The 26,803-nt window shown below is 38.3% G+C and overlaps 1 protein-coding gene and 1 long non-coding RNA gene across 2 annotated transcripts; both read right to left on the bottom strand.

Moving 5' to 3' along the window:
- Positions 1-753: 753 nt before the first annotated feature.
- LOC103509147 (epidermal retinol dehydrogenase 2-like) lies at positions 754-14,984 on the bottom strand. Its single transcript, XM_008473737.2, has 5 exons — positions 14,961-14,984; positions 13,712-13,866; positions 7,451-7,628; positions 4,174-4,196; positions 754-1,164 (listed from the first exon to the last, which is right to left on the bottom strand). Exons 1-5 carry the CDS (start codon positions 14,982-14,984, stop codon positions 1,095-1,097), a joined length of 450 nt encoding a protein of 149 aa, XP_008471959.1. The 3' UTR covers positions 754-1,094.
- Positions 14,985-20,101: 5,117 nt separating this feature from the next.
- Positions 20,102-20,699, bottom strand: LOC113467399. Its single transcript, XR_003391488.1, has 2 exons — positions 20,593-20,699; positions 20,102-20,227 (listed from the first exon to the last, which is right to left on the bottom strand). It is a non-coding gene; the product is annotated as an uncharacterized LOC113467399 (long non-coding RNA).
- Positions 20,700-26,803: the final 6,104 nt, after the last annotated feature.

Raw genomic sequence — 26,803 nt, 5'->3', positions numbered from 1 at the left:
CGTTGTTTTCTCTGTTCTCGCAGCATCTGCTTGTATCCTCCGTTCACGGAAGGATCTGGCATCTCAAACAGGAACTTCTCAATAGAGCGAGCCTTCTGGATAACCTCCTTTTGGGTTGGATGACCGTCGAGTATGTTGTCCAAGAGGAGATTGATCTTGTTGACCGAGCCTTTGCGGTAGTAGAAGTTCTTGTATTTGTATTTGTCATCCTTGAAGCGAGCACCGAGGACGCTGGATAGCACCAGGCACAACACACAGATCACGCAGCAATTGAGGAACAGCATTGGATAGCACTATGACAAACCACTTTGGTAAAACACGATTTTGGTAAAACACAAGGCACTAAGACCGCGTTTTACGAAGTCTGACTTGGCTTCAATTCTGGATTGAACTGGGTATTAGGTTCAGCTCAATCCTATTATTGATTTCAATTCTGGTAAACCCCGCTCTAAGGAGATGCGACAAGGCAATAAAGACTAGGAAAATCCGTTTCTTCTTTTATAACAACACTTTGTTGCCCCTAAAGTTCACTAGACGCCTAGACGATCTCACTAGTCACTCTCACCACGGAATCTACTGGAATAAAGGCGTCCTAATGTAGAAATGAGTTTTATATGGCAACGTTCTCTAGGAGACAGCACAGGGGTGTAAGTATTACTTGCTCTTGTTCGATTTTTGTTCAAGCATTTTCCAAACACATAATGGTAATAAGCCCAACCCTAAAATTTTTATGACTTCTGAGGCACATCATTTCCTCGTCTACATTAAAATGTTTTGTAAGGTTCTGAGAAGGTTCTTTTATGGCCGTGTCCACAAAGTGAGTCTCCTTTATCAGATTGTTTAATCCAAAAGTCAAATTTAAACGGGTTGTTTTATTTTGCATATACCTACACCTCTTCATTTTAGGGATAACAATACCAATCCAGATCACAAAGTTCATCTTGCTTTCAGGTACAATCTGTTGCGACAAAGCTACTCATGTCACGTGCTTTGCTTTGATTCTGCTCGATATGACGCATAGACGCACCTGACTGACGCAATGACTCATTGCGTTGGCGGAATGACGTATCAGTGCGTTGACGCGTCGCGTTAAATTAATCATCAGGGTCTAGACCAGTGTCGATGAAATCTTTGACTTGCTGAATGAACTTGTAGGGGAGAAGTCTGAAATGAAGAGAAAATAGATGTCATTATACGGCGGCCTAAAGGTGTGTTATAATCGACCTAGTCGATCGACATTGACTGAAACCGTACACTCCCTTGACAACATAAAAGCACCCCTTCACCTCGTCGATCGATGGTCAATCGACGTGAGAATCCATCTAGTCACCTAGTGCCTACAAAGCAGAAGCACCACGCGCTATCTCCAAGGTAACTAGCATCTAGTTTCCGTGGTAACAACTAATGTACATTGTAGAACAGCTGTGCACAAACTGCGGCCCGCCAGCTCCTTTCGTGCGGCCCGCAAGCTCATTTCGATTTTTAAGAAAAAGTCAAGGAAAAAATGTGTTAAGAGGATTTTTATTATTATTTTGAAAGGTTGTAGATCAATTTTTTTCGAAAATTTCGCCTGCGGCGCTCTACTTTATTTCGCTCCTTTTATTGCTCAGCAGCGCTTCAATGTGGAGAAAAAGAAATGTGTAGAAGAGGATCTAAGAATTAGGTAGCTCAAACATTAATTCTTGACAAGCTTGAGGTACATGCAAAAATTCCCTGCGGCCTTTTTCAGGTCACGTGCTGAAAAAAAAAAAATGAATCCCTTTTACCTGGTGAGTTACTCAACAGTTAGAGATCTATAAGATCTCAGAGAAAATTTAAAAGATAAATAGTGTTCATTCTTCAACCAATTTAGATCTCCAGCTAGTAAGTTGATAGCTACCATTATTATTTAATAGCTACCATCCACAATATTCTAAGTCTGTCAACATGAACTAATCTCTTCTCAAATGATCTCATCTGTCTATTTTGTAAGTAAGTAGAGGCTGAGTAGGAGATAATGATAGCCATTTATCAGCTTACAAGATATTTACATAGGGAAGGTTTCATTAAGGTTCTAGTCCTAGGATCTTTAGGAGAGGGAAACACTTTCCCTTATTGGTTTGTACCTAAACCTAGTTACAAATCGTGTATTTGGTATGCTGGTGACTAATTATGTTGTTCGGTAAGTACCTCTGTCAGTTTTTTGACATAATTACCAAACCAAACAAATTACCTCTCTTACTTCATAGCCGAAATCTTGCCCGAGATAATAATACCAAGCCATATCTTCAGTCAATCAACATATCCTGCGTTAGACCTGCGTAAGTACTCGGTAGGTATATTCTAAAATAGATTTGACACAATTCACTGATTTTAATACACCTACCTACCAATCTAGAGTTCTAGAGTACCTAGGTGCCTAATTTAGGTAATACGAGTAAGCACTTAGGTACCTATAATACCTAGGTATACGAGTACGGATGCATTCATACTAAACTTACTTAAAATATGTTTTGCTTGTTTGATATGTGGACAGCATTCAGCAGAAAAGAACCTTCCATAAAGAGAACTGCCTCATGGATGGTTCTTTTCTGCTCAATGCTGTCCATGTAGGTATTTTACGCCTGACAGGTTTGATAGGTGTTTTACGTCACGTAATTTTAGAAGATACTTTGTCTTTTGTCTTTAGTGACGGGAATTTGAACTCTCCATTTGGAAAACAAACTAACAGCCTCAAATTAACCTCACAAATCCTGAGTTTGGACTTCAGTAGCATGTAACCGGTGCCCAGGAAGCCACCCATCCGGATATCAACCACGCGCAGCGTTGCTTGACTTCAGTGATCCGGGATTTGGTGCGGCCAATGTGCCGAGGCCGCTGGCAAAGGACAGTTTGTTATTCAATGCAAACTTTCGGTCGCTCCAGTCTAAAAAGGCACCTGACTCACTAATAAATAATGATTCCAAGATTCTATCTACCTCCCGCTGCAGTGCAATAGTCCTAAACTAAAACGGACGCGTCATAAAAGGGATTAGGAAACGACAGCCTTAACATAATAATAATTTCTACTGCTGCACCACAGACCCAGTGACTACGATTTATTGTTAAGCGTTGGTGTTTGGTAAGTTTTAAGTATAGGTGAATATTTGGTAATCTGGTAAATGACATGCGTCAGTGAGCTCTGTACCAAATGGTTGAAACAAGGACATGACAAAGACACGAACGTAGATGCTGATCTATGCAAGACATAGCGCTATGTTAATGCCAATAAGCGCTATCTCTATGGATCTAAGGGTATACTAATGAATCTAATGATAATAACATCCATAACGCGTTAAACAAGGAATAGACCAGCTTAGTCTGGCTGGGGGACTTGAAACAGGGAGAATACCAGCCTGAAATTTCCCTTTAAATCCACTCGTAAAAATTTTGTAGCCAAAACCAAATGTCAGCCCAAATTTGGAGTTTCGGCCCTATTTTAATACCTTTTGAATCTGAGATTCCCCAAACCACACAGATTGAGGGAATTTTACCAATTAGGGGATCTTTATTGCAATTTTGGTCATAACTTCCAACCTTTTGAATCAAATTATATTTTCCAATTACCTATATTTTGAATCCAAATATGTATATTTTCATCAGAAACCGCAACCAACCGTCAGAGTAACTCTACGAGATTTCTGCAAGACTGCATTTTAGCAAGACGATGAAAGGTTGCGATTGATTATCTCATGCCATCAGTTCTCAACACCCGAGTAAGTGGTGAAGTATCTATAGGTACTCTGTGTAAATAATTGCCTATTTGTAGATCTAAGTAGGTATAACCGGAGTTGTAATGAACTCAATAGAGAGATACCTACTGTTTCATGGAACAGAGAGAATGTAGGTGTAGGTAACTAGATTTATGTACCTATTATAAGATCTATTAGGATTTAAGTAAGATCATTACATACCTAGGTCTCTAAGTCAAGGTTGTGAATGTATTTCTGAGTGGGTTCACTCTAATATAAAAGGAATGAGAGAATGTAGGTGTAGGTAACTAGATTTATGTACCTATTATAAGATCTATTAGGATTTAAGTAAGATCATTACATAGGTCTCTAAGTCAAGGTTGTGAATGTATTTCTGAGTTGGTTCACTCTAATGTAAAAGGAATGTTGGTTTACTGCACTTTGCGCATTCCATACAACTTACCCAAATAAAATGAATTCTTTCTCCTTGAAAGAAAATGTACACAAACTTAATTTAAACTTTTATTGAAAGAACAGATTAAAAGAAAACGAAGAATTAAAAAATAGATTGGTTTTTTCAGGGCTCAAAAAATCGAAAACTACTTGTCAAAATTAAAAAATAATTTCGCTATATTTTTTTATATTTTATTATCTTTGTGTAAAATAAAAAATTGAAAATCATGAGAATTGTTAATTCGGGACGTTTGGCAAGCCTATTCAGAGAGCTTATCAATTTTCACATGCATTTTGTCATATTTAGCATTCCTTACGTACTTCGTTGCACTAATGAGCAATGACCATCAATTCATTTCATCATCAATTATTTTTATTACATCATGCATAATAATTTCCGCAACCCAGTTCACCCTAGGGGTTTTTTTTTATGTTTGATAGATTGAACTGTAACCGCTGAGGTCTCCTCGTCCCGAAAGGGAAGAAAGAAGGAAGACAGGATAGGAGAAATCCAGCCGTTCCGAGAACGATTATTTGAGGATAATCCCATGGCTTGCTTGGGATCATCTAGAAGTGGGTTAGAATTAGTATGAGTGAGTGAGTCAGTCAGTCAGTGAGTCAGTTACACAAGGGGCTGTATATATTTTAGATTCCATTTTATTTTTATTATTATTTTTTTTTTTTTTAATCCAGGTTTATGAGTTGGATTAGGTAATCCTAATATTTTATCTGGGTTTACGATTATTACGCCCATATTATGTAGGTAGGTATGTGATGAATTTAAAACAATCATCAAAATGGACATACATAACTTAATATGTACCTACATAGTAAATTCATGTTACATCTGCATTAACATTAGGTATTCCATTTTCTTTTGATTAATGTTTTTATCCAGGTTTATGAGTTGGATTACCCCATGAATTACTCCCTTGAGAGTACTGCAGATAATCTTAGTTATTTCCCAAGTCGGTCAATTGCATTTATTACAATAACGTCGATAATACAAGAGCTTGCATGTCAGCAATTGTGTAAGACCGATCTTCCCAGGCCATTCAGAATTCATGTAAAATCCAAACCAGTCATGTAATATATTGATGAAATTGTTGAAATTCACATAGCTATACGTAGGTATATTGTCTCCCAATAAGTTGGACTGAGCTGAGGGGAAATTGTATAGGTACCTGTTTACCATCAGTCATAATTGTGTGTAATCGTACATATTTTGCATGTTTCTTATGTTTTTATGAGTAGTTATGAGTTCATGAATAAGGTAGTTCCACCTGCATTCCTGCATATTGGGCATTGAGTTGAAAGCAATTTAATCCCACGGTAGTACTGAGTAGTACATATTGTGTCATAATGTCTTCAATTGAAGAACATGATCGAAAACATAATAATTATATTGGTTCCCTGGAGAACGATTCATGGCCTGTCGAAAGTTGCGTTAACTCTTCAATGAAAATTTTTCAAATTCAAACTCACATAGGTTTCAAATTTCATCAAAATCAGACCATCAATCATTCGAGAGTTATCGCCCAAAAAATAAACAAAAAAACTGTGTAGGTAAAAAAATAAATGCAAATGCAAATTTTTCGTGAAAAAAAAAAAAAAAAAAAAAAAAAAAAAACTGGGGAGGAAAAAAAAAAAAGAAAAAAAAAAATTTTTGGAAAAAAAAAAAAAAAAAAAAAAAAAAATCGTGAAAAAAAAACTCAAACTCAAACCTTACTTGGTTCAATCATCACGTACCTTTACCAGGTTACAGTATGGATTACGACATGATATCCATAAGAATAATGATAAGGTCAACCGCCTTGATTCCCTCATGGGTCAGTCAACTTTCATGTTAAGGTCAACCTAACCTGCTGGTCAATGGTCACTACTTACCACGACCGTCCCAATGATTGAGTACAAAAAATTATCGGTAAAAAAGGTGATAAATAAATCATTGAAAAAATTGTGATTGTGAAAGACATACAATGTATAACCTGCCGGTATTGATAATTTTGGTGACGATAACAAGGTTAAGTAGATGTTTTATATGGGTTAATGTTGTGTAAGTTGGGAGTATAGGTAATATGTGAATTTCAAAGGAGAAAGGGATTAATCAAAGATAAGAGAAGAAATGGACCGGTGCGGTGATAAGGTGTACTTGAAATGCAAATGATTGTACCGTTGATATAACAGAGCCAATCAAATTCACAAAGACAAATAGTAAATAGAAAAATAGGTAATTCCCTGATTAATAAAGTAGTCCATCACCTAAACTTAAAGTTATTAAAGCATCACGATGCAAGGCACTTTGGGCTGTGTAAGCCCAGAAGATCGTCAAAATATGTGCATGAAAAATGTCAAAAAACTCAAAAAACGTAGGTACCTACCTACATATACGAAAAATGTCCAAAAAATGTATATGAAAAATGTCCAAAAATGGATGAGCATAATATTACGATTGAACTGTACAAAGTGTATTAGGCCCAATGGTAAACCAATCATGAACCAAGCCCCATCGTCTGCTTTTGATTCTATTCACTTTGGATTTAAGTGTAACCTATCTACCTAGGTGTATTTCTCTTAGATATCTCTATCTACCTATCTATCTACCTAAATATGTAGGTATTTTATCTACCTACCTAATAGGTGTATCTCAATACACTCGTATATATTGTAGGTACTGATTGCTTCCTCAAATAATGAATTTACTTTCTAAGCTTGGAACATTCGTAGGGTAGGTAATTAAAATTTTGTCTCGTTTTCTGTCAGACCGAGTGACAGTCGATGTAGTTGTGGTTAAGGTGGGTTCATTTACCTAAAGAATGTCTGGGAGGTGACTAACCGAGAAATGAGCCAGGGCAATAACGTAGAAATGTTATAAATTTTGACTTGGTCTGGATTCGAACCACTAACCTCCAGATCCAAAGCCCACCACGCTAACCACTCAGGTTACTTACCCAGAAATGAGCCAGTACCTATACATTGACGTCAAAATGTACTAAATTCTGACTTGGTCTGGATGCAAACCACTAACTTTCGGATCCAAACTCCACCACGTTAACCACTGAGGTTACTTACTCAGAAATCAAAACCAAATGTCAGCTCAAAGCAATCACCCTGATAGGGCTGATTGAGAGGCTGACGAAAAACGCCGACCCCGTCTGTACACGGGAAAAGGCGGAGAAGAAGAAGATTACTTCGAAATACACTGTGCGAAATTTCGACTTGGTCGGGATCCGAACCACCAACCTCCGGATCCAAAGTCCACCACGCTAACCACTATGGTAACTTACCCAGAAATGAGCCAGTACATTGACATCAAAAGTCTTGCGGATGACATCTGGTTTTTGCTCATTGAGTGGTTTGCATGGCATGATACCAGCGTTGTTTACTAGGATGGTAACTTCTCCTACTTCTTTCCTCACTTTGTCAGCCACTCGTAGGACCTCTTCTCGATTACTGACATCCAGCCTGGAAATGGAAATGTTTTATGTTTGTTTTGTTTTTTTTTCAATAAACCTGAAGGCATTGCTCATGCACTTATACAAGCTTTTACATACATAGAAAGATAACGAAAATATGTACCTACAAGCAACCTCCGTGGCCGAGTGGGTATCACACTAGGCTTGCACGCAGGAGGTCCGGGTTCGATTCCCGGCGGGACCGAGGTTTTTTTCGGCTCTATGCTTGGAATTCGGGGTGCACTCAGCCTCATGAGGACAATCGAGAGCGACCAGTGGCGGCATTACAAGTCGAAGAGACGAGCGATAATAAATATTTTTTTTTTAATTTTATTTTGATATGTACCTACATGTTAACTGTGTTAAGCATGAATGAACGATTACCTAGTTCGCTTGACTCTATACACAAATACAACAATACTTTCCTTCCTGTAGGATAAGGAAAGTAAAAAGTCCACCCTGAATTTGCCCACAGAAGCTGTGGGCAAACAGTCCCAAAGATGGATACTGTGATACCCCCAATTTTTTTTTTTTTTTTTTTTTTTTTTTTGGTATGTACCTACATGTTAACCTAGTTCGCTTGACTCTATACACAAATACAACAATACTTTCCTTCCTGTAGGATAAGGAAAGTAAAAAGTCACCCTGAATTTGCCCACAGAAGCTGTGGGCAAACAGTCCCAAAGATGGGTAGCTTAAACGAATCTACGAAATGTTGTTCCTTTACATTTAGCTGAATAACTTGACTGTCTTGGTCTCGAACCAATAACCTCCAGATCCCAAATCCTCCGAGCTAACCACTAATGACTACACCAATGAGGTGGATGGTAAACAGAAAACAATGGATTAATACCTATATAGGTACCTATCCACCAAAATTCTTTGATAGGACGTAAAAATAAGCATGTACCTAAAATACGACCACTTGGAGAAAAAAGTCTCAACAATAAAGTAAATACACTCAACCTACGTATTTTGTAATAAAGAACACCTATCCATAACTAGCCATAACAAAAATAATAATAAAGAAGAAGAAAAAAACGCAAAAAAGTAGTTGGCCATCAAGACCTGCAAGGATAATATTATGTAAAAGGAAAATGTGAAAGTAAACATTGAGAAACGCAAAAAAGTAGTTGGCCATCAAGACCTGCAAGGATAATATTATGTAAAAGGAAAATGTGAAAGTAAACATTGAGGTAAAAAAAAAGATCAAAACAATCAAAGGAATAAGTTTGTATTAACTTATTTGTTGGTACACACACTTGGTAAAACAATTAAAACACTAAAAATGATTTTGGGTGAGTACGTTTACGTGTTATGTTTTACGTATATTGTATATTTATGTAAAACATATATTTACGTAACCCAAAATCATTTTTAGTTTTAGTATCAAAACATTTTTTTTTACCAAATTGATTCTCCGATACCTTAAAAAAATTGCAGCACCGCCGTAGGCGGTCGATTTTGGACTTGGAAAAATTTTCAAAAAAAAGTTCAATTTTTGGACACTTTTTAATGATCCCTCATTACACGAGGAGTATTTTAAGATAGGATATTTTCGACCAAAAATCGGCCGCCGTAGGCGGCTCAGGCTCGGGACTTAGAAAAATTTTCATTTTATTTATTTTTTCAAATACGTATTCCGCAAGTGTAATAGAAAGTCGTGTGATGTTCACACCAGATTTTTAGTTTTAGTATCAAAACATTCAAAACATTTTTTTTTTTTACCAAATTGATTCTCCGATACCTTAAAAAAATTGCAGCAAAAAAATGACATTATAACTTCTGAAATTTATTGCAAATTTTAGAGAGGTATCTGCAACGAAAGTTCATTGACAAAATTTGACAGGATTTAGCCTTGAGATTTTTTGTGGTATTTACGAACACAGTAAATTCTGAATTAATCAAAATAAAAACCTGAATTTAACCTTCGTTTTTATTTAATTAATCATTTATTAGATAAATTCATACATTAGAGTACACTATAGGTACCTACTCGGATTTCATTAGGTAGGTAGGTAACTAGGTACTCTATTGCAACAAATGAAATGACCCATGCTTCAAATACCTACTAGAGGTACACCTACCAAAAAATTACTATATTGTTCATTCGTGTAAAAATTATGTAAAAAATATGTAGGTAATCCGGAGATACGGAGATTTTCTTCTCCAAAACACGGATTCTTTGCCAGCCTAGTTAGCTTGGTTGGTAGCACGTCTGCCTTGTAAGCGCTAGGCCGCGGTTTCGATTCCCGCCCTGGGTGGATTTCATCCTGAACGGATAAGGTTCGTTCTGGGACCTCTTTCCTGTCTTCCTTCTCTCTTCGATTTCGGGACGATAAGACTTTAGCAGTTACAGTTCCCTCTATCGAACCTCTTCACAAAAGCTTAAGATAACCAGCGGATCAGAATACTGACAAACTGCTAAGAGTGATCAGCTGATCAGGTTTATTTTACAACTTCCCCTTTTGAAAACCTCATCCCACGGCACTAACGAAACCTTAACCCACATGCCCACCTATATGGTTTCCTAAATACGGACAAGATTCTTTTTTTTTTTTTTTTTTTTTTTTTTTTTTAAGAGGTTTGACAGAGGGAACTGTAACTCTAGGGTCTTATCGTCCCGAAATCGGAGAGAGAAGGAAGACAGGATAGGAGAAAGCCAGCCGTTCCGAGAACGAACATTATCCCATCAGGATAAAATCCGCCCCGGGCGGGAATCGAACCCGCGGCCTAGCGCTTACAAGGCAGACGCGCTACCAACTAAGCTAACTAGGCTGGCTAGCTTTAGCTTTAATTTATCTTACCGTCTTTTATTGCTGAAATTTGGACCATCTCTCATCACGAAGACGAGATATCAGTTAGTAGGTTAGGTGTTACCTGCTACAAAAATTTACAATACCTACGCATTGACATGACAAATTAATTGGTCAAAGTTTTAACACAAAAATCTAATTATCCACCATGCACGTCCTCCAGATGAACATAAAATTGTACATGGTAAGTATACGAGGGTAATACACATCAGTGACGTAGGTACAGGGCTAACAAATATCAAAATAACCCATGAAACCAGTGGTGTATGTTCTTCATGCAAACTAGGAAAGCACTGGTTACCTTCCTCTCTACGGAAATTTTTTTCTCCAAAACACGGATTCTTTGCCAGACTAGTTAGCTTGGTTGGTAGCACGTCTGCCTTGTAAGCGCTAGGCCGCGGTTCGATTCCCGCCCTGGGTGGATTTCATCCTGAACGGATAAGGTTCGTTCTGGGACCTCTTTTCTGTCTTCCTTCTCTCTTCGATTTCGGGACGATAAGACCTTAGCAGTTACAGTTCCCTCTATCGAACCTCTTTACAAAAGCTTAAGATAACCAGCGGATCAGAATACTGACAAACTGATTAGAGTGATTTCAATTTAACAAATTTGCTATCATTAATTTTTGACACGAAAATATATTTTATTTATAGTGCCTATACCTATACCTACCTAGACATTGCATTTTTAAAAACATAGGTAATTAATTTATTAGTTCTCTCTTTTTGATTGATTGGATTTCCATTAAGTACCTATACATAATAATGTTATCTCTATGTAAAAGTACGTAGTCTGGCTGGAGAACTTTAATTGAAACAGGGAGTAGACCAACTTGGTCTGGCTGGGGCACTTGAAACAGTTAGGAGCCTGAAATTTCCCTTGCAAAGAAAAAGCAATGGTTGGGTTCCACTCGTAATTTTTTATAGCCAAAACCAAATGTCAGGCCAAAGAATCACCCTTGGGCTGATTGAGAGCCCGACGAAAAATGCTGACCCTGTTTGAACACGGGAAAAGGCGAGGAAGAAGAAAAAGAAGAATGTCGTTTCTATGGTATAAAGAAATGCAGATTCTAGCTATGTACCTATTATACCTACCTACGTACCTTTCCCTACCTCTAGCTAAGTAGGTACCTACCTACTTAAATAAGATGTTTTTTTTTGTGTGTACATTAGAAAGATTTCTTCCTCGAGTCTGGCTGAGGGACTGTATAAAGAAATGCAGATTCTAGCTATGTACCTATTATACCTACCTACGTACCTTTCCCTACCTCTAGCTAAGTAGGTACCTACCTACCTACTTAAATAAGATGTTTTTTTTTTGTACATTAGAAAGATTTCTTCCTCTTCTCCCTCGAGTCTGGCTGAGGGATTAGTCTGTTGTCTGGCTGAGGGACTATAAACAGAGAGTAGATCAGTTCAGGACTTGAGTTGCTGTGACGTGTTCTGCGCTGGGTGCCATGGCTGTCGATCCCCCTCTGATAAGTGGCTGTCAGCATTCAAATCTACAATGAAATAACAAGGGGATTAGAGGAATAATGGAACTGATAATGACAATGATACATTGAGGAAAAAAATGGTGAACTTTAGGGTGGTATAACTCTATTATTGGGTTACTTCCCCTGATTTAGGTTTTTGGAATGCTTCCCACTCGGAAAATTTTGTTTTAGCCAAAACCAGTTGGCCTCAAAGCGATCACTCTAAAGCTGGTTGAGAGGCCGACAACAAACGCCGACCCCATCTGATATTTAGGTTTTTGGAATGCTATATTATAGTGTCGAGTTTCCCGATATAGAGTTCAATATTAGAGTGCCGGAACCCAGTCACCCGATTGGGCTTCCGGCACCCTAGTTTTTTTCTCAGTGTAGCCCATCGGAACTCCTAATGGAGCAAGAGCTCTGAATAACGGAACTATTTTCTTAAGATGTTGCAGCCGCAACAAAATACCTAAACAAAATCTGCGTGGAAAGGGACTGACCCGACAGCAAACTCAAAACCGAGCTGAATGGAAAGACTCACACGTAAACTACAAAACAACCATAACAGAAAAACTACAAAAGAAAGCCACAAATCACACTATTCCGGGTCAATTGTGAAAATTCGTCAAAAATAGAAAGCAAAAAATGCGTAAAAATCCTGAAAAAGTCACGTTACTTTGTTTGCCAAGTCTGTAGGGGACGCAAATCGATACTAACATATTTCGCGTTGCGCTAGGTCAGGCGAGATAATGCGGCGAAGGGCATCCCACTCGGAAAATTTTGTTTTAGCCAAAACCAGTTGGCCTCAAAGCGATCACTCTAAAGCTGGTTGAGAGGCCGACGACAAACGCCGACCCCATCTGAACATGGGAAAAGGAGAAGAAGAAGAAGAAGAAGAAGAAGAGAAAGATTTCTCCCTCTCATATCACCGCGAGGTCCACGCTTACTATACTTCGTCTGTTTCTCTTGTAGTTTACGTACCTCGGTCTCATTTCTAGGTCAATCTCGCAGTCACCTAGGTATTCTGAAGATCGCAGAGTATGAGGTACATAGCCTGGCATACCTAGTGGATGCCATTGGGTACATAATGAGTACAAAGTATTGGGTTGTATTATAGATAATAATCATCCTTGTCCCGAGCTTCGGTAGCATGGTGGTCAAAGCACTCACCTGGCAAACAGGAGGGCGCGGGATCAAATTTAGCTGAGAATACAAGCTGAGAATACAAAATGAATGGGTAAAAGGCAGAGCGGACTAAGTCCAAAAATTGACTTTCTGAGTTATCTATATCGTTGGAAAGAGGGCGAAAAGACCGCGAGGTCCACGCTTACTATACTTCGTCTGTTTCTCTTGTAGTTTACGTACCTCGGTCTCATTTCTAGGTCAATCTCGCAGTCACCCATAGGTACATTCTGAAGATCGCAGCAGAGTATGAGGTACATAGCCTGGCATACCTAGTGGATGCCATTGGGTACATATGAGTACAAAGTATTAGGTATTATAGCAAATAATCATCCCGGTCGTTGGTAGCATTGTGGTCAAAGCACTCACCTGGCAAACAGGAGGGCGTGGGTTCAAGACGGACCGGACCAAATTGGTCTGGTCCGCCGTGGTCCAGCGGACCAAAACAAAATTTGGAAGGACTACACATTACACGGACCCCGTCCGCCGGACCATCACTACCATCAGTCTGTTCTGATTCGTCTCTAGAGATAGGTGTTTCATATTTGGTCCGACGGACGCGGTCCGTCTGATGTGTAGTCTACTTTAGCCATTCAAATAGAAACCATCTTAAAGTGACTTACTTGTAGGTGTGAATGTTCTTGTATCCTTGCTCCTCGAGCATCTGCTTGGTCTCATTGTTTCCCTTCTCATCAATGTCCCAACACACCAGAGTGACTTTATGTTGAACAAACTGCTTGGCCAACTCTCTGCCAATCCCGTTGCCGGCCCCTGTCAACTGAAATGGATTGTTAGTTAATGTCTAGAATGATCAGATTGGATCAGCAATGAAAAACAGAAGGGATAGAGGGAATTTAGTAACAGAACTGATATTTTCAAAATGGTCTCGACGATTGCCCAGAAGGTCACCCATACAGATACCAAAAACTCGCAACGTTGCTTTAGTGATCCATCGGTGTTCCAAGACAAAATCATTAACCTATATGATGGTTTACTCAAGTTAGATTAGAATATTTCAACGGGTTATAGAGGTTTGACAGAGGGAACTGTAACTGCTATGGTCTTATCGTCCCGAAATCGAAGAGAGAAGGAAGACAGTATAGGAGAAAGCCAGCTGTTCCGAGAACGAACATTATCCCATCAGGATAAAATCCGCCCCGGGCGGGAATCGAACCCGTGGCCTACCGCTTACAAGGCAGACGCACTACCAACTAAGCTAACTAGGCTGGCTAGGTATTTTTATTATCATATGTTTACTTTCTATTTTTCTCTTATCTATAATAGCTACCTATTACGACTAAGGTGCTTCTCAAAGTTGTAGACAATAATATAATATTGCTTTGTCATTAATTTACACACCAATATAGGTACCAACAAACCCATAAAGTGATTAAATTCATCAGTAGGTACACATTTTTCCGGTTTAGTTAGTTAGCTACGAGTATGTATTTATAGGAAGATTGATTATTATTATAAATAATTAGATATTTTTTATGATCATCTCATCGCGCATCGTTTGAATAATTTGATTTTAATCGTCTTCAATTTGTTGGAATGAAATCATAACCATTGAGGAATGCAGTGGTGTAGGTAGTTACGGGATTAGGTCGTACACGGACCTCGGCCCACTTAGATAAGCTACCGAATTATCCATGATTTACAGGAGATACTTGCACAGATATACCTGCGAAGGCCAAAAGTAGGCAGATGGCAAGAAAAGTTCTCTCTGACCGAAACAGAATAAAAAGTATAAAACTTGCTCCCAAGTTGAAGCAATTGTACCTTGAAGTAATGAAAGTGGTGCTGAAGTTGTAAGTTGAAGCTATTTCGGATTTACTCCAAAAACATCAACAAGTCTAAATCCAAATGAACCTCTTTGGCCCACTCGATATTCATGCTCAATCCTAACTCCTAAACCTAAAGGAACACTTTCAAGTAAAACGTTTGACTACTGTTTCAAAAGTGAGAAATGACTGGAATTCCTACACCTGAAGGAAGGTGTAGGTACTAATACATAGATTAAAGATTACGTGAATCCGATGACAATATCCACGTTACAAAACACCATGCTTGGGGAATATGACAGGTAGCACATTCCATAACCCCTTGGGAGATGGATGAGAAATTGAAATCTTACGACTTTAAAACCCGGTACACAAGCCTTCATGTGTCCCAACTTGAGCTGTATTTTCCTTTCAAAAACGAAACAACTTCAACACCTTGGCTGCCAAAGCATATTCTATGGTGTTTATCCACAGTATGAAAACTTCTCCCTTCAATGAGAGACTAACGCTTTAATTCTTGAAATTTTTTCATCAAACAAACGGCAAAATTTCAATCGGAGGCCAATCTCTCAGATAACCATTTGAAATACATAAGCGTCCCGTGGCAGGCCAATGTGATCGCGCAATTAACCCAAAGTGGAAAAATTCACACCATATCCAAAGAGGAAAATAATTTGGGAAAGAAAAATAGGGCTTTGGTCTTCCGACAGAGCATGTGTACGCGATATTTGCACAAATTTCACTCGTTTAGAACTAAAACTTGTCCAAATACAGCGTACATACCCGACTAGCCGTCGAAAGACTAGGTTGGAAAACCATCTGTTGAAACTACCACATTTGAAGACGAAAATTTGGGAGACTTGTCGTCTGTACCGGGCTTCGAAGACGGTGATTGAGTGATTCCATATTCAACCGAGTACGCATAGAGCCAGGCCAAACTAACGATTCGGTAATGATCTTGAAGACCACAACAATAGGAACAACAACAACAAAAACAGTAACAACAACAACAACAACAACAACAACAACAATAGGAACACAACGAATCGGAGATATGAAATATGGGTCGCACATGACTTGTGTTAAATTGCACCTTAATATTCTCGTTTTGGTGATAATGACATTAAGTTCTGATTGTGCTGAATGCCGATACCTGGCATGATGACGGAAGTCTCTGTCCAGTATGATGAACTGACGAGTTTGTGCTCTGAGGATTCAGGCCCGACGCATATTAGAAACGTGGTCGCACGGCTTTTAGCAGTGCGTTGTCGCCTGAAAAATCAAAAACCTTTGAAAATGATGAGAGACTTTCTATAGACTCAATGTGCGACGAAAACCTGAAAGTCCAAATCCAAACCTATATGATAGAGATTCTCCAAACCTATATGATAGAGATAGGTTTAGTCAAGTGACTACGAGCGACTAAAAGTCGTTTAATAGAGATAGGTTTAGTCAAGTGACTACGAGCGACTAAAAGTCGTTTAATTGGGTTAGTCAAGTGACTACGAGCGACTAAAAGTCGTTTAATAGGTTTAGTCAAGTGAATACGAGCGACTAAAAGTCGTTTAATACGAGTACACTTTCAATGCGCAACGGGGCTCAGGGTTCGATGGCCCAAAGCACAAAATAGAAGACGACTCGAACCTGGGACCTGGGACGGATTGTTTTATTACCTCCGGCTCCAGTTAAATTAAATTATCGGAAGTGCAAGCAATATCGGACCCGATGAATGCCAACAAGGCCTGAAACCGTGATCCACAGGTCCGTGTTGAAATGTTTGTTAATGTCTGAGGATTCTCGAAGACTGTTCGGGCATTTTCTTCGAGCATGCTCAAAGGTCAACAAACACTTCACTATGGACTTGAAGACCTGATGCCTTCGAGGGTAAGTCATACAAAGTAAAAGTTGATACTTTATGAATTTTTGTTACTTGTTCTTTTTGTGTTCTTGTTGATGTAATTTTGTATTACTGGGTTTTGTGACCCGTCAAATAAATAAATTAAAATTAAAAATGAAACCATTGACACTACCTAAAGGGCGCTTGCGCTCAGGTTTAGGGTGTCTTTAGGCAGTCTTTTTCTACAGCATACTTTTCAATATGATGTCCCATGAAATGAGCTTTTAAAGCCCATTTGGCAAAGAGTACTTCATGATGTTCGACCGTCCCAATGATTGAGTACAAAAAATTATCGGTAAAAAAGGTGATAAATAAATCATTGAAAAAATTGTGATTGTGAAAGACATAGGTACATACAATGTACCTATAACCTGCCGATATTGATCATTCTGGTGACCACAAGATTCTAGAACAAAGTTATCAGTAGATAGATATTTATTTATAAATAAAACCTCTATTTATTTATTTATAATCTAGACTTGGATCAAAACCAGTTTTCAGCTGCGGGACGATAAGACCTTAGCAGAAGAGATGAAGTTCTTTACATGGAGAACTGCATTGCCCAATATCATCTTCAATGAATTCTCGTTAAGCACCTACCGACTTCTTAGCATCTCATATTTCTATTCGACTAAAAAACGAGCTTTTTGACCACTTCGTCGCGCTTCGCGCTCCCTTGTTTACGGTCGCGCTGCGCGCTCCCGGGGGCTTCGCGGGGTTACTAGATGTTTTATATTAATGTTGTGTAAGTTGGGAGTAGGGAGTAGGTATGTGAATTTCAAAGGAGAAAGGTAATAATCAAAGATAAGAAATGGACCAGTGTGGTGTGATAAGGTGTACTTGAAATACAAATGATTGTACCGTTGATATAACAGAGCCAATCAAATTCACAAAGACAAATACTTATAGTAAATAGGTAATTCCCTGATTAATAAAGTAGTCCATCACCTAAACTTAAAGTTATTAAAGTATCACGATGCAAGGCACTTTGGGCTGTGTAAGCCCAGAAGATCGTCAAAAAAAATGTGCATGAAAAATGTCAAAAAACGTAGGTACCCTACCTATACGAAAAATGTCCAAAAAATGTAGGTATATGAAAAATGTTTAAAAAATGTATATGAAAAATGTCCAAAAAATGTATATAAAAAATGTCCAAAAATGGATAAGCTGGATAAGCATAATATTACCATGAAACTGTACAAAGTATATTAGGCCTAATGGTAAACCAATCATGAACCAAGCCCCTTCGTCTGCTTTTGATTCTATTCACTTTAGATTTAGGTGTAACCTATCTACCTAGGTGTATTTCTCGTTAGATATCTCTACCTAGGTATCTATCTACCTAAATATGTAGGTAATTTATCTACCTACCTAATAGGTGCATCTCAATACCTACTCGTATATCGTAGGTACTGATTGCTTCCTCAAATAATAAATTTACTCTCTAAGCTTGGAACTTTCTTAGGGTAATTTTTGTCTCGTTTTCTCAGTCTCAGACAGAGTGACAGTCATTGCGGTTGTGGTTAAAGGTGGGTTTATTTAGGTACCTATAAGATGCGTTCATTTACCTAAAGAATGTCTGGGAGGTGACTAACCGAGAAATGAGCCCGGGCAATGACGTAGAAATGTGCTGACCACTTCGGCACCGAGGCAATTATGAAAAGTACCACCAACTAACACTGAGAGATCTACATATTATTAAGTGGTCAAATCTTTACCATTCTCAAATAATTATTACAAATTATTTGAAGAGGGGATTGGATTTCATCCTAATCCTTAATAGAAAAGATTCGTTCTCGGAAAGGCTGGCTTTATTCGATCCTGTATGTATTCCTTCTCTCTTTGCTTAAAAGTTCTAATGTATCAATGAAACTGGCCGTCCGTCGATGTCGGCTGTCGACTGAAAGTGTAACCAGACTTACCAGACAGCCCCAGGTCCTATAGTTCCACGAGTACATACCTACCTAGTACCTTGATAATAACACCATCTAATTAATGACGATCGTAAATATTTGCTGCGATTCCAAGGACCCATAGGTAATATCTTACATGCAGTTGATTAATTTATTTTGGCAGCCAGGAACTGAGGACCCGGTAGTTGCATTATCATCATTATTCAATTTAACAAATTTGCTATCATTAATTTTTGACAAGAAAATATTTTATTTATAGTGCCTATACCTATACCTACTAGACATTGCATTTTTAAAAACATAATCAATTTATTAGTTATATCTCTCTTTTTGATTGATTGGATTTCCATTAAGTACCTATACATAATATGTCATCTCTATGTAAAAGTACGTAGTCTAGCTGGAGAACTTTAATTGAAACAGGGAGTAGACCAGCTTAGTCTGGCTGGGGCACTTAAAACAGTTAGGAGCCTGAAATTCCCCTTGCTAAAGAAAAAGCAATGGTTGAGTTCCACTCGTAATTGTTTATAGCCAAAACCAAATGTCAGGCCAAAGAATCATGGGTAAATTTTGCACCTATTTATAGATTTAGATTGTAAATATTTCAAGGGCTAAAGGTAGAAACACACTACTCACGTGAAGAAACACACTATAGTGTGTCCAAATCAATGTGACAGCAAAAAATAGGCATTGTTGCCAAACATGTCACATGTGCAATAATAGAGAATCTCTAAGAGGGGAAGCTATATTGCACAGTGCTTCCTCCGACAGTGAAACAAAGTCAGGTAAGGCGATATCCACCTTAGGTACCTGTTCTGGACACATGTACTTGCAAGGTTAACTTGACATTTGTACATGTGTTTCTGGCCTTATGTACCCAATTTGCATTAACATGTTCTCGTACTTATATTTGTCCTAAATAATATTGTTCGTTAGTCTTGGGGTAAATTTTGCACCTATTTATAGATTTAGATTGTAAATATTTCAAGGGCTAAAGGTAGAAACACACTACTCACGTGAAGAAACACAATAAATTATAGGTACTATCAGTGTGTTTCTAGTTTCTAACTTTACTTTCTGGTATTCGGTGTTCTCGTCTTGACCCAGCAGCTAATGTAAGGATTTCCTGCAATCTGATTGGTTCCTTCATTTTGGGTTGATGACTCATTGCTGTCACATTGATCTGGATGAACTATATACTATCAGTGTGTTTCTAGTTTCTGCCTTCACTTTCTGGTGTTCTCGTCTTGACCCAGCAGCCTAATCGGTAATATGGTCTGTCTTATCGCCCATCTGAAGAGAGACATACTACGGGATGAGGAATGCTACGACACAGACCCTTGAAGTCCCATGTGAGACGTTTCATCGCTACGTAATAATTCTCACCTGAACACAACTGCTCGACTCCTGTTTCGGTTGTGCTGTTTCTCTTGCTTGTCATGATTGTTGTTATTATTGTTCAGGACTTGAGTTGCTGTGACGTGTTCTGCGCTGGGTGCCATGGCTGTCGATCCCCCTCTGATAAGTGGCTGTCAGCATTCAAATCTGCAATGAAAAAACAAAGGCATTAGAGGCCATTACATTGAAATGGGGGTTTTTCTGACGAAATTCCTGTGTGCGGAGTGCAGTATGAAGGACTATATGAGAGGAATAGAACTATTTTTTTTCTAAAGATGCTGCAGCTGCAGCAAAAAAACCTAAATAAAATCTGTCTGAAAACGGACTGACCCGAGAGCAAACTAAAAACCAGGCTGAATGGAAAGACTCACACATAACACCGAAAAACTACAAAACAACTATTAACAGAAAAACTACAAGAGAAAGCCACAAATCACACTATTCCGGGTTAATTGTGAAAATTCGTCAAAAAATAGAAAGCAAAAAATGCGTAAAAATCCTGAAAAACTCACGTTACTTTGTTTGCCAAGTCTGTAGGGGACGCAAATCGATACTAACATATTTCGCGTTGCGCTAGGTCAGGCGAAATAATGCCCCCCCTCCCCCCATATACACACACAATAAAATGATGAAGCACCACCGCGATGTAGGGTTTTTACCTAGAGTTGTTAGGTAGGTTAGTTATTAGTTATTTCTGTTATTAGGCTACCTAAGTGCCTACCTACATAGGTAATACTTATTTGTTTCCTCTTGACCTCGGACTCAATAGGAAATTAGGTTATCACTAAAATATTATATGTTATTTATCAGAACTGTTTGTATAAGATGTCTGATGTCTGAAAAGTTTACATAAAAAAATTTTTTTATTTAATATTCTTGTTATCAGTCGTGATGGAAAGTCACACGTTGATAGATTGATACTCCCAAAGGTTCGTTTCCAGGAGGAATACTGATTCGCGCAGTCTACTATGATAGATAGAAGAGAAACTTTTTCGAATCGCGTCTAGAAACGGTGAAAGATCAACGCAGACTAAAAAACACTTCACTCTTCACTTCAAGCTTCAAGCCTTATTTTACGCTCAGGTGAATGGCAAGGTAGGAACCGCGATCAGTATAACTCGCGAGAAGAGATCTCTCCTGAACCGTCGGGCAAGAATACTTGGATCGATCTGAATATAGAAGACTGAATACTACCTAGTCGATCTGAATACTCGAATGGATCTGAGCGACAAACCTACAGTGGACTGAGCAGACAGCAGACTTTCTTCTAGCTGGTGTAGCTACAACATTGATGGTATGGAGTGGTGGTTTAAGGTGCATGTACATAGATGTAGTAGGTAGTAGAGGCCGACCATTGTTTTCTCTTATCTATAATAGCTACCTATTACGACTAAGGTGCTTCTCAAAGTTGTAGACAATAATATAATATTGCTTTGTCATTAATTTACACACCGATATAGGTACCAACAAACCCATAAAGTGATTAAATTCATCAGTAGGTACACATTTTTCCGGTTTAGTTAGTTAGCTACGAGTATGTATTTATAGGAAGATTGATTATTATTATAACTCATCGCGCATCGTTTGAATAATTTGATTTTAATCGTCTTCAATTTGTTGGAATGAAATCATAACCATTGAGGAATGCAGTGGTGTAGGTAGTTACGGGATTAGGTCGTACACGGACCTCGGCCCACTTAGATAAGCTACCGAATTATCCATGATTTACAGGAGATACTTGCACAGATATACCTGCGAAGGCCAAAAGTAGGCAGATGGCAAGAAAAGTTCTCTCTGACCGAAACAGAATAAAAAGTATTTTCTTGAAAGAAAAGTGCCTGACTTGGAATTTCGTCACTGGAAGTAACAACAACAACACCTCTTTCTATAAAACTATAAAGTTATACCTGGGGCTCTAGGCAGTAGGAACCATAAATCCACAGGCAGTAGGAACCATAAATCCACAGGCAGGTTTCTCTGTAGTATTAATGACAGTAACGAGAGTACCCAGAGAAAAACCGGCCACAATGATAGGTAACACTGTTACTAATTGTTACCTACCTGGTAACAATTATTTTGTGGCGAATAGATATTAGATGAGTTTCCCAAAGGCCTTTTGACGTTAGTGATACAAGGACAAGCTGTGTCCACTCATAGTCAACCGGCCATCGCATCGATCAACGAGGTGAATCTATGTTGTCGGTTGTCGAGTCAGTGTGGACGGTTCAGTCGACATCGATCGATGTCGGTCGACTATGTGTGGACACAACAGGACGATAAGACTTTAGCAGTTACAGTTCCCTCTATCAAACCTCTTCAAAAGAAAGTAAAATCAGGCAAAATCAATTTTCCGTAGTCTGCTGGTCTGCTAGATAACAGCGGCATTTCATTCATTGAGGATTCACTATTAGAATATACTATTTTAAAAATCTTCAGCAAAGTTGTATTTTACTCGATTTTATTTCGTCTTCACGTTCTTGACTCATCTGATCTCCAACAGATCTCGTATTGAGGTAGTTCTTGCACGATAGTGGATACTTGGATAGTATCCACTGGATTCTGGTCCACTTTACCTACTAACCTGTAACCGGGGGCAGTGTTTGTGTCAAATACACGGGTTTACTACTGATGGGCTGGAGATCGTATTGTGAACTGACCATTGCAATATAGACATAGACTATCTAAGAACTAGCAGTATAGACTATCTCAAGAACTAGCAGGAGATGTAGACTCTGTAGAGAATCTAGAGATTCAGTAAAGAAGGTCTAGGCCAGGGGTTCTTAACCTTTTACAAATGGCGGACCACTATTGAAAAACCAAAAATCTCGCGGACCACTTGAGATAATGTATGTATAGGTATGTATAGTCTAATATATAAAAATGTCCGAGCAAGACCACTAAATGGATGAGTTCCATAAGAAATACACAGGAAGAAGAGACTGCGGAGAGAAATGTTCCGCTCTCGACCAACAGTTTGAGTTTCGTTTATGTTTTTAGTTTGATAACTATGCAGTTAATAAAAGCGTTCGTATTTTTATTTTTACGGAATGAGATAATTTTTTTTTCTTTTTAGGGGCATCTTCTATATTTTAAAAAAGATATACGACCACTCCTTTTACCCATCTCTCGCGGACCACCTGAAACCTTCTCGCGGACCACTAATGGTCCGCGGACCATAGGTTAAGAATGGCTGGTCTAGGCCATCGAGGTTTGCAGATGACAACATTTCACTGATTCACTTCAGAGAGAAGATTATGTAAAGATCAGACCTCTTGCTGTGATTTGATCCGGGAATCGAATCCTCCATACAAGAAGTTTGAAGAATTTTTTAGGAGATGGGTATTTGGGTAAGGTAAGTCACATGAACTTTAACTTTAATGCTGCCTCGCCTGATTAACAATTAATAATGGCAAAAATGAGAACAGAAAGTCCGGGATCACACTACAGCTTGACAAATGAATTAACAAATTTACTTATTTATCAAGGATTAGAGATTAGAGGTACCTGTTTTGCAGTTGATTTACTGGTTGACTTTGTAACAAAACTGTTTTGCGGTCCTGAAATATCTAAATCAACTTTATATCCAGAGTTTAAAGCTGTGCACACAGACTTGGTCAACACAGCTTAACATCTCAAAAACAAGGTGTAATGAAGCTGCGAGGGACCCGGTACAAGGCCAGAAGTTTGAACTTGGAAGATGGAGCAGGGGTTCCCTAGTGTGATGTTTTCTGGAGATGTTTCTTTTTTTTATGATAATATCAATAAAATGATGAAGCACCACCGCGATGTAGGGTTTTTACCTAGAGTTGTTAGGTAGGTTAGTTATTAGTTATTTCTGTTATTAGGCTAATACCTAAGTGCCTACCTACATAGGTAATACTTATTTATTTCCTCCTGACCTCGGACTTAATAGGAAATTAGGTTATCACTAAAACATTATTTGTTATTTATCAGAACTGTTTGTATAAGATGTCTGATATCTGAAAAGTTTACATAAAATAATATTCTTGTTATCAGTCGTGATGGAAAGTCACAATTTGATAGATTGATACTCCCAAAGGTTCGTTTTCAGGAGGAATACTGTTTCGCGCAGTCTACTATGTAAATAAAATCATCATGAAACTAAGAAACGATTGTTCAGCAGGACATGATGAAATAGAAGTACAAACCTTAAAAAAGATATCTCACTATATCATAAACCCTTTAACGCATATCTTTAACCTAAGCTTGATAAGTGGTATTTTCCCAGATATTTTCAAAATAGCTATTGTTGTTCCTGTGTTTAAAAAATGAAGCAAAACAAATATGCAAAATTACAGACCAATAGCTATACTATCAAATGTTGGTAAAATATTAGAAAAGGTTGTTCATAATAGACTGGATAAATTTCTTTCGGACAATAACATTATAAGTAAACAACAATTTGGGTTTACTAAAGGAATTGGGACTGAAGATGCCCTAATCGAATTAACATCTTTTTTGCATGAAAATTTAGATAAAAATAAGAAAATAATTTCAGCATTTTTAGATATACGTAAAGCGTATGAATCCGTAGACCACAACTTACTTTTGACTGAACTAGGTAACATAGGACTAGAACGTACTGCACTGACATGGTTTAGGTCATACTTGACAGAGTGAAGGCAACTATAGCGCTTTCACTAAATTTTAAGCAGTGCATATTGCATATGCGACTAATTTGAAGGGGCAAATTGTAGGTTTCTGAAAAAAAAGTCTATTTTTTCAGCTTTAGGAGTAATTTTGCAATGAAATTACATTTCTTTCAAAAATCACTAGATTTTGACCTCAAATCACTAGATTTGCCAACAATCACTAAATTTAGTGAAAAATCACTTGTCAGTACATTTTGGCTATAGTTTTCTCAGTGGTCAGTAGAAGAATTTTAGCCTAAAGTTATGTAATTGGTCTTATTGGGCCCAGTTTCATTGACTTCCTGGACTTGCTGCTTAATTTTTAGTACGTCCTTCCTTTATTATAATAATGTTTCAATAATAATGTCATATTTTTCAATAATAATGTCATGGTGCTTTCAGGTTGTGGTTATGTGCCGGGTTGCCGGGTTGAGCTGAGACAGTACTAGGTGAGAGAAGATATTGTTTCTACAGTTTGTTTACCTATCTCAACCCGGTACATAACCACGACCTAAAGGTGCTATCGCCGCTGGTTTTGGGAAAAAAAATGTGTGAAGGCAGAAGGGGCAAATTGTAGGTTTCTAAAAAAAGTCTATTTTTTCAGCTTTAAGAGCAATTTTGCAATGAAATTACATTTCTTTCAAAAATGTGTGAAGGCAACTAATAGCTTTCACTAAATTTTAAGCAGTGCATATTGCATACGCGACTAATTTGAAGGGGCAAATTGTAGGTTTCTGGAAAAAAAAAAATAGTCTATTTTTTCAGCTTTAAGAGCAAGTTTGCAATGAAATTACATTTCTTTCAAAAATCACTAGAATTTCTGGAAGAAAAAAAAATAGTCTATTTTTTCAGCTTTAAGAGCAATTTTGCAATGAAATTACATTTCTTTCAAAAAACACTAGATTTTGACCTCAAATCACTAGATTTGCCAAAATTCACTAAATTTAGTGAAAAATCACTTGTCAGTTTTCTGGCTATAGTTTTCTCAGTGGTCAGTAGAAGAATTTTAGCCTAAGGTTATGTAATTGGTCTTTTTTTTTAAATAAAAAAAAAGATTTGACAGAGGGAAATGTAACTGCTACTGAAATCGAAGAGAGAAGGAAGACAGGATAGGAGAAAGCCAGCCGTTCCGAGAACGAACATTATCCCATCAGGATAAAAAAAAAAAACACATGTATTTTTTTGTTAAGAGGTTTGACAGAGGGAACTGTAACTGCTATGGTCTTATCGTCCCAAAATCAAGAGAGAAGGAATTTTTTTAAAGAGGTTTAACAGAGGGAACTGTAACTGCTATGGTCTTATCGTCCCGAAATCGAAGAGAGAAGGAAGAGAGGGATAGGAGAAAGCCAGCCGTTCCGAGAACGAACATTATCCCATCAGGATAAAATCCGCCCCGGGCGGGAATCGAACCATTTTAAAGAGGTTTGACAGAGGGAACTGTAACTGCTATGGTCTTATCGTCCCGAAATCGAAGAGAGAAGGAAGCCAGGTTAAAGAGGTTTGACAGAGGGAACTGTAACTGCTATGGTCTTATCGTCCCGAAATCGAAGAGAGAAGGAAGCCAGGTGGAAGAAAGTTGACAGAGGGAACTGTAACTGCTATGGTCTTATCGTCCCGAAATCGAAGAGAGAAGGAAGACAGGATAGGAGAAAGCGATTATCGTCCCGAAATCGAAGAGAGAAGGAAGACAGGATAGGAGAAAGCCTGCCGACAGAGGGAACTGTAACTGCTATGGTCTTATCGTCCCGAAATCGAAGAGAGAAGGAAGACAGGATAGGAACACAGAGGGAACTGTAACTGCTATGGTCTTATCGTCCCGAAATCGAAGAGAGAAGGAAGACAGGATAGGAGAAAGCCAGGGGGAACTGTAACTGCTATGGTCTTATCGTCCCGAAATCGAAGAGAGAAGGAAGACAGGATAGGAGAAAGCCAGCCGTAGGTTTGACAGAGGGAACTGTAACTACTATAGTCTTATCGTCCCGAAATCGAAGAGAGAAGGAAGACAGGATAGGAGAAAGCCAGCCGTTCCGAGAACGAACATTATCCCATCAGGATAAAATCCGCCCCGGGC

This window comes from Diaphorina citri, unplaced genomic scaffold (assembly GCF_000475195.1).
Source record: "Diaphorina citri unplaced genomic scaffold, Diaci psyllid genome assembly version 1.1 scaffold470, whole genome shotgun sequence".
NCBI lineage: Eukaryota > Metazoa > Arthropoda > Insecta > Hemiptera > Psyllidae > Diaphorina > Diaphorina citri.
The sequence above is the reverse complement of the archived record's forward strand: the minus strand, read 5'-3'. Positions and strand labels throughout refer to the sequence as shown.